Source organism: Pagrus pagrus (genome assembly GCF_965226575.1).
Source record: "Pagrus pagrus genome assembly, chromosome: 24".
Lineage (NCBI taxonomy): Eukaryota > Metazoa > Chordata > Actinopteri > Spariformes > Sparidae > Pagrus > Pagrus pagrus.
The window spans coordinates 18,152,300-18,161,186 of record NC_140206.1 but is presented as its reverse complement, the minus strand read 5'-3'; the positions used below and the strand labels follow the sequence as shown (position 1 = coordinate 18,161,186).

At 40.2% G+C, this 8,887-nt stretch overlaps 1 protein-coding gene across 2 annotated transcripts; it reads right to left on the bottom strand.

Moving 5' to 3' along the window:
* Positions 1-170: 170 nt before the first annotated feature.
* Positions 171-8,189, bottom strand: pnpla4 (patatin-like phospholipase domain containing 4). Of its 2 annotated transcripts, XM_084346982.1 has the most exons (8): positions 8,015-8,189; positions 7,674-7,711; positions 6,988-7,176; positions 5,239-5,333; positions 3,823-3,958; positions 3,422-3,487; positions 2,724-2,876; positions 171-438 (listed from the first exon to the last, which is right to left on the bottom strand). In XM_084346982.1, the coding sequence occupies exons 3-8, from the start codon at positions 7,165-7,167 to the stop codon at positions 307-309; spliced, it is 762 nt and encodes a 253-aa protein (XP_084203108.1). In that variant the 5' UTR covers positions 7,168-7,176; positions 7,674-7,711; positions 8,015-8,189; the 3' UTR covers positions 171-306. The 2 variants fall into 2 exon arrangements, with proteins under 2 accessions (XP_084203108.1, XP_084203107.1); XM_084346981.1 differs by lacking the exon at positions 7,674-7,711.
* Positions 8,190-8,887: the final 698 nt, after the last annotated feature.

The following is an 8,887-nucleotide window of genomic DNA, read 5'->3' as shown; positions in this document are numbered from 1 at the left end:
ACAATGATACACACACTCTTCCATGCTCTGCTGTATAAATATACACTGAGGCCTTGATCCTGGAAAAAAGCATCTTTTTGCTTCACAAACCAACACAGGTGATGTTCACAGACCAGTCAGTGCACACAGAGCTGCGCCTCCATAACATCACTCCATGGAAACACTTGGTCTTGATTTTTTTTTTGTATTTATTGAAGAAAAACTAAAATCACACCAGAAATAAATACATTAAAATTCATAAAATGCATTCTGTAAACGGTACTTCATGCTCGTTCTTAGAGTTCTTTCCATGAGGGAATCTGACTGTCAGCTCATCCAGGCCTCTCTCTTCAGGAACCTCACAGCGTCACTGAAACCTTCATCACATAAAGACTGCATGCTTCTGGTGGATGGAGGGAACAGAGCCTGGTTCAGACGTTTGATGTTCTCCAAGGAGAACTGAGGAAACAGGAAAATATTACATTTAGGTCAAGTCTTCATGAAAATCTGTGACAACGACAGAAAGTAACATGCAGTATTTACTCTTAAAGAAGTTAATAGCAGACATGGAAAACAAAAAAAAGGCCCGGCTCAACAGTCTGTATGTGGACAGATTTTTGCCAGCGCATGTTCTCAAATGGGGTGTTTGAAGGGAGTCCTCCTGCAACAGCTGTCAACATGTTGATGTGACAACCCATGAGTTCTCAGAAGTCATTACTACATTAGTAAATGAATCCTCAATACTTGTGGGTTACACCCATCTTTAAACTCAACCTCCATTTTGATCCGACTACACACCTGACAAAAATCAGACAGACATACAGACATTAAACACCTGGCAAAGTACTCAAAACCGCTTCTGTGGTCGATTTCATCTGCCGGCCTGGCTCTATTTGGTTTGACTTGGCACATCAGCCCGGGGATTTGCGTTTCCATTACAACAGGGCTGCCTGCTTGAAGTGTCTTTGACTGATGACGTGCTTGGCTTGTGTAGTGGTGTAGTGGTAGCGGCTGTAAATACTCTTCCTCCCTGCAGCAGGGAGTTATTTAGTCATTTGAAAGCTTAATTATGAAGCAGCACAATCAGGAAACGCTGGGTTTTCACCAGCAGTAACTTGACATGACTCCTGAAACATCTGAAGCAAACATGAGGAAACACTAAAATACAGCAGAAAGTACTAGCAACACAGGCTCATTTGAGGGACCCGTGTTTGTGCGATGTCGCCGTGGCCACCTTGGGTGCTGGGTGGGTGCACTTGGACCGTCTCATGGCTTGGCTCGACTCGGCGCGGTCAATCTGGTAATAGAAATGCAAATCGGTGCGGCATGGTTTGACTCAACCCGTCCTAACCCCAATAGGTGTTCTATTCATTCTACCATGATGACACACACACACAAGGTGAAATCAATACCAGCCACACTGTCAGGGCTGGTAATAACTCTTTTCAACAGCAACTTGTTTTTCAAGAAATAGCTTCCCATGATCCTCTTGGTAATCCGCAGAGCACACTGTCAACAGTTGTTCTTGGAACTAATTATTACAAGTGTACTGTGGATTGACAGTATTTGCAGCAGCAGGACAGTGAATGTGTCAAATAAACTACAGTGTGTGTTCACGGCAATAAACAGTGTGACTCACTGATGTGTTCTGAATAGTTGTTGGACAACAATGGAGCTCTGTGGCACAGAGGATTGAGGCTTTATCAGGCTTTGATACAGACAATACTTGTTAGTGGGATGCCTTCATTGTTGGTTTGGGTCTACACATGGGATTTGTTGAAGAAAAACATAGATTCACCAGTTAACCATTTACAACATCACACCAGTCCTGCTGCTGGAAAAACACCCTAGAACACCAAATGTGGATTAACTTGCCAATTTGACCAATAGACCCCAACAAACGCACTACTTCCTTCTGTTTGAGTACGGTTTGAAAAAAAAATTCAGTGACCAGATGTTTTAAGAAATTAGAAAGTTAAAAAAAGAAAGTACATATTTTTGTGTTGATTTATGTCTTCAGTAGGAACTAATAACCTCAGGGCTGAGAGTTGCAGACGTGGTAGCAAAGTCAGAGAGTATTGAGAGAGAGACAGTCTTTTTAACCAGATTTGTTGATGGCAGGATAAATAACTCTGCAATTATCCTTTAAAGTCTGCAAAATGTAACACACCAACCAAACAACATAAAATGATTTCAAAGAATGCCCCCCAGGCTGTATGGTGCTCATTAAAGGGGCACTCTGTGGTTTTGTAGAAGAAATTCAAAACTCAGAAATATGTATTTTTTCCATAACTGAATAAACAAGCTGTTCTCAGAGAAAAATAAGGTCCAGAACACTGTTTGTAGAAAGAAGAGAAGCGTAGAAAAGATTTTGTTTATTTAGTTTGTTTAGGTAGAAAGAAATCAGCCAATGAAGATCTTTCTCTTCTGATCTTTCTTCCCAAAAACTACATAGTGCACCTTTAAAAGAAGGAAGAATTCATCATGTATCACTTCTTCAGCTCGCTGTATTCCAGCCATAACACCCCCCCGACAAATACCATCAATGCAGGGATCTCTCTCTGGCCCAAACCTTAAAAACTGAGTGCAAAGGCATATTTAATGGCATGGCTTGTCAGAATGGTGCTACTTCTTTACATCAACATTACCAGTTATCTGGATGAAAACAATAGAGATCTTTGAATCCTTACGTATGTCAGATTCCCCTCTTCAGACCAATTTAATAAAAATAATACAGTACCCACCATTACTTTCATGTTGGCCAGTCGGAGTTGAGTGTTGAAGGACCCTCTGTGGACAGGACACACATCCTGCATTCCAGCAAAGGGAGACACAGTGATGGTTCGTCCCTCGGGCAGTATTGGCAGGCTGTCGGTGAACCCTCCATCAATCCATTTCTAATAAAACAAAATCAAGCTATGATACTGCCAGACTCCCAGGTCATACAGTGTCTAGAAGTAAAGTTAAGACTAAGGCAAAATGATGTTTTAGACTTCCACAGAAGTTCTGCTGTTTGCATTTGGGGAAACTCGGAAGGAAAGCAGAGCAGTGTGTTCTCATCCTATCATTCCAAAATGGATATTTTTCACTACAGACAGACTAACATTACCACTGGCTCCTGACATTTAAAGGTACAGTGTGTAGGATTCAGTCCTAAATCCTACAGATTGCAACCAACCAACCACCCCTTGTCTCAGCCTTCCCTGCAATTGCCACTAAAAACAATGAATGAATGAATGAATGAATGAATGAATTCCAGTGGAAACTTACAATAAAGTTTTATTGTATCATATCTGATTGTATCATGTGTGTTGTCTGACTTTGCAGGTTACAAACACAGTGCCTTAACGTGATTCATACAGTCAAAATAGTTGATTTAATACTTTGGACAGACAAATGATGAGACAGTAAATATCCCCAACACAGTGAATGAGCCCATTACCTGTCCTTTGAATTCTACTGGTTTCAGTCCAGCATAGACAGGCACATAGCTGCTGGCCAGTAGAGCCTGGAGAGTGGGGACAGTCAATGAGTTAACACTGAAGCCTTCAGCAGGAGGTAGCTGGACACTGAACATTTTTGATCTTGTCCACAACTAACATGAGAAATTCTTTCTGTAAATGTCACATAAAGGGGAGACGATGGCTATATTTAGGCCGTCAAAGCCACTGCTGATATACAGTACGCTGACATTCATTACACAAGTGTTGACTTTGTCATACTCATTTTCTGGTCAAAGCAATAAAAAACAAAATCAGCATTTGTAGAATGATGGAAAACAAGGATGTAAAATAATCCAATCATTTCAGGGAACAGTGCTGTTTAGAGAGTGGGGGTGTGTACCTGTATGAGCTCCTCCCTGGAGGTAAACCTGGAGACAATGTGGTTCTTGCCACTTTTAGAGTGCGTTATTGAGACGTAGAGGCGGTCAGAAGCCAGACTGTGAGCCTCAGTGGGTAGAATCTCTTCAATCCCCTCCCTGGAGAGTATCCACACACAGATGCTCATTTTAATAATAATAACCCCACAAGGCATTGCAAACACAGGGCTTTGTACAGTAACATGTAATTATTATATTACTCAATCTGTTGAACATAGACCGGACCACCAAAATACTAATGAGGGTTTTATGTTTTTGTTATTATACTGTAGGTGTTTCAGTTACACTTGGTAAAAAGGTGGTAATTACCAGGTAACATATAAGAAAATTCTTTGAAATGACCCCAAATTACCACAATAGCTGCCTCACAATTAAAACTATTATTTGCACAGGTGCTTAAATGATTGTAATTATTAACTTGTTTTCCTGTTTTTTTGCCAATATATTGTTTCTAAATATAAATGGGTGCTGGTGGGGACTTTCCCACAGTTAGTGACACGTTCACCCAGCAGTGGTTGGTCAGCCAGAGAGAGTAGGTGGTTCGCACGTGCCATAACAGTTTTGTTTGTCCTGGTCTCTGCTAACGTTACTGTTAACGCTCATGGCCAAACAAATAAAGAAAATACCGTTAACAGCGGATGATGAAACTTTAAAAACAAGTGCAAGTCGCTTTCATGTGGCGTTGTTATGGAAGCGTGGCAAAGCTGCCAACTGGCTACTGACCGACTTCACACAGCCGACACTGGATCTCTGGGAAGCAGTGAGGTCCAATAATACACCTGCAATTACCGCTTCCAGAAATGTTCGAGATTGCAAACAAAAAGCAGCTGTGGCTGAATAACTTTAGTCTAGTTTAGTTAGGCAGGTATTTGTTCATAAACCAAAGAATTTGGGAGATTAAAATTCTGAGCTGATGAAATGTCAGAGGACCACCAAAGTTATTGCAATTCATCTTGAGGGCAACATGGACGTCTGCACTTAAGTTGATGGCAATGCATCCAGTGATTGTTGAGAAATTTCAGTTTGGATTAAAAGTAGGACAGACTGACATCCTCCCCTGAGCCCCCACTGTACTTCACTGTGTATCTAAATGCAACCTGCTTATCATCTTGGAATGAAAGAGGACTCTGATGCTCTGACGTGTAGAGAAGAAGCTCCCACCGTCCCACACTGTCCTCACCATACACTGCTCACCAACTGATATTTGGTTCATGTTGCAATTCATTTGTGAGTAGTTGCAAGGTTTTGCATCACACAATCTTGTGCCGTGATTTTTGACACCCCTTATACAAATCTTATATTTGTCTACAGTTGTGCTACATCATACACGACTGCTCAGACCCACATCAGTGTTTCAGTGATGTCTGCTCAGTAATTACCGTAGTGTGAGCATGAAGTTGTATCCTGGTGTGACGGCTCCCAACTTCTGTCGTCTCACATCGTTTGCAAACCTGTAGGTGAACTCTTTACAGTGCTGCAAGAGAAGGAAAAAAACACTGTGATGACATCACACCGCATTCAGTTACACCCACATGCTCATATCACACAAATAAAACTGCTTCATGTTCAGTTTTTTGGATGGCTGGTAGTGTGGTCACAATAGAAATCAGTTTCAGCGTTTGAGAGAATCAAGGACAACAAAGCTGAACAAAGATAGGTCAAAATAAACACTATTATGTATAGCACATACCAGTAGGTAAAGAGATAGCTGAATAAATAAATACATATAAAAAGCAACAATAATCAACAACAAACCATGTTGGTAACACATTGTATTAAGGTCCATGTAATTAGCGTGAGGTCATAAGTCCTTATAAGATGCTTGTTAATAAGACTACATAAGTATTAATAATAGCATAATAATAATATGTATTGTTACTTGTAGACTTTATATGAAAGAAAACAAAAGAAAAAGAAAAAAGATGAAATGTTGCTATATGACTGATCTAACTGTTCATCCGAGTGACGGCCTGTGGGTTATTGTGTGTGGTTGTTTTGGAAGTCAGCTATCGAGCCAAAGACCACAGTTCGAGATGACATCACATTTTCAACCAGTCTATAAACACATTGTTGTCACAGCATAACATTGAAAATTGAACCTAAAGAAATGTAAAGTTGCAACATAAAACATATAAAGCTCAACATATCTGTGGTTTTTAGAAACATATATTGCCATCATTTGTTCTTGGCATTGAGTTTGTCTGTTTCTGTCCTGTTTGGTGCCTGATCAAAACAGTGATGGATGTACACAGGACCGACTGGTTAACAGCAGGCCACTGCATTTGAATGGGTTAAATATATGATGCTCACTCAGGAGTTAGGATCCTGTTTAGAACATTATTATTTGTTACACTATTCACTCATTATTTATACACCAATTATTTTCAGTCTCTTTTAAGTTTTCTGTCACAGTTGGGTGGAGTTTAGGCAACAGAAATACTTGGTATGGGTTAGAAAAACATGGTTTGGGTTAAAATAGACCCTTTGAAAGAATAACTTCTCTGATGTGCCTATTTTTCAAGTCTTTGTCTCCCAGTCGCTGAGCTATGACATTACAAAAGCGTGATTGGTCAGTTGACGGTCCTGGAGCAACATTAATTAAAATGTTCTAGTATCAGCTGGATGGACAAATCATGACCTAGATGACTGAGAATCATCTTCTATCCTCTATCTCTATATAAATTCAACTTCAATTGAAGTTATCCGTGTATTCTCCAAATATTATGATCTTGCTTTATACTTCTTTTTGCTAGTGGGTGTTAAATCTTACAGTAAGAGGATAGTCAGTCCTCCAGCTGGGATGTCAAATCTTTCATGCTGAATATCTGAGAATGGCACTTCAGCCTCGCAAAATCTTTAATTCCACACTCACAAAAAAGTGTCAGCACTGCAGAAGAGGAGATAATAATGGTAACGGTGAATAATATGACTACAATTGTGACTCTAAAACCTTCTGATTTCAGTGTTTTTTTCACAAATTATATAAAATGTATATCCCTATTTCGTTCTGTAAAACGCCTCAAAGACCCCTGAAGGTTCGCCCAACCTTACTTTATTAACCACAGTACTAGTGTATAACCTCTAATTCTTTTCTCTCTGCAGACTGAATGAGGAGGTGAACACTCTACCTCTAACTTGTCAGGGGCTGTGATCATTACAGCAGCCACCAGGGCCCCGGCTGAGGCCCCCGCACAGGCCCTGAGGGAGCCCATCAGCTTGTCCCCGTTGCGGAGAAAGGCCCCCACGGCACCCAGGTGGTAGATCCCCAAAAAGCCGCAGGCAGCAAAGGACAGGTTCACAACTGTCATCCTCAGCACCTGCACAGACACACAGTCATGACACAAGTCATCAGTCAGATAAGATTAAGAAGATAATTATATTACTTTCAGTGTATCTATTATGGTGTAGGGCTGGACAACGTGACCCTTGAACCCACAGGTCTCAAAGAGTCCACAGGACACCCACAGAGGTCCTGTGTCCATGCCTTAGTGAATTCACTGTTTAGTCCTGATGTTGTCACTGATAGGTGAAATACACAGGCTGTTTTTTAAAAGGGACCCAAACCTCTGCTGGTTTCTGCTAAACCAATCAACTAGTTCTGGTAAAACTCTACTACTAGTAATGACAGTAACAACAACATCAACAGCAATGATAATAATAATATGATAATAATAATGTGATGATCAAATATGCTCCATTACTTAATATTGGAGGAATTTTAAGACCTTGCATGTTTATGTGAAACGTCATTCTGTATGATTTGATCAGGTTAAGTGTAGAAGCCTGTGAAACATATCAATGAAACATATCACACCTCAGCACCACTGAGTATCTCTGCACTGTAGAGGTCAGCTGAAGCATAAAGAGACACATTGTGTCCATTAGAGAGTAAAGCTTCATATCGTCTGCACCTACAGGACACACACTGATGGATGAAAGTTTGTGTAATGAGAGACAACAGACCGAGCTGACAACGGTGCTGAACTCACTGTGGTTCCTTCGGACTTTTATAACACTAGTGAATATCACATTGGTCATTAATAATTATTACATAATAACTGGTCAGTAGCATTTACACGGAAAAACAGCAGAGAAAAATACTAGCACACGTTACCATTGTAACGTTAGTCAAGCTGAAGGGAAGAGGGGACGTACCGTGCTCTCAGTCTCACATGGAAAACCTCTGGCGTTAGCTCATGTTGACGAGTTGTGGCTACTGTTAGCTACAGAGGTGAGACCAGCGGTGTGATGAAAGGACACGTGCCAAGGTTTGTTACTAAACTACACCACCGGCTCCTGAGCAGCTCAAATCGGTGGCTACGGAGGATAGTGGCCGGAAACGGTAAACAATACCGCTTCCGCTCACGATTTTCAAAATAAAACCTCCCCGTTAGGGAATATTTGATCCGCCTTCAGTCCGCCTTAATTGACTTCATTGTTTTACATGCAGTATCGATTCAGTATTGATGGGGGTCAAGGTCTGTGCGATACATTTGTTAAATGTCATACTCTAAGTTACTGTGTGGGGGAGTTTTTTCCAAGTGGTCTAACAGGAAAATGAGCCATTGTTTAGTTCAGCCTGTCCAGTGTGATATATATGGAGGGTTTTAAGGGCCGAAGCCAAATATATACATAAATGTTTAGATTATTGAATGCTCAAATAAAATAAAATATATAATATATAGTTTTATAAAAATAAATGAGTAAATAATTACTTTAAATGATAAGTAAATGTATGAATAAATGCGTTTTAATAAATAAGCATGTTTTCATATAATTGTTAATGTTATAATAACAATTTAAATATATATGATTATAATTACATTATTTATGTATTTAGTTTTGGCCCTGAAAACCATCCATATTTCCATATTCTCATTGCAGTCAAAAAATACTCAGACCCGAATACAGCACGACCCTGAGCCAAGCCAGGCAGTGATAAACTGTCAGGCAGGTTTTTGGGGCATAGCATACAGTTATCTGATCCACCTGGTTAGATCAGTGGTTAAGGCTTTCATGTTAACATTC

Coding starts and splice junctions, on each gene's coding strand:
- pnpla4 (XM_084346982.1), bottom strand. CDS start 7,167: ATGACAGTTGTGAACCTGTCCTTTGCTGCCTGCGGCTTTTTGGGGATC. Junction 3,959..5,238: donor AACTTCATGCTCACACTACG/GTAATTACTGAG, acceptor GATACTCTCCAG/GGAGGGGATTGAAGAGATTC. Junction 439..2,723: donor TGGCCAACATGAAAGTAATG/GTGGGTACTGTA, acceptor CTGTTTCCTCAG/TTCTCCTTGGAGAACATCAA.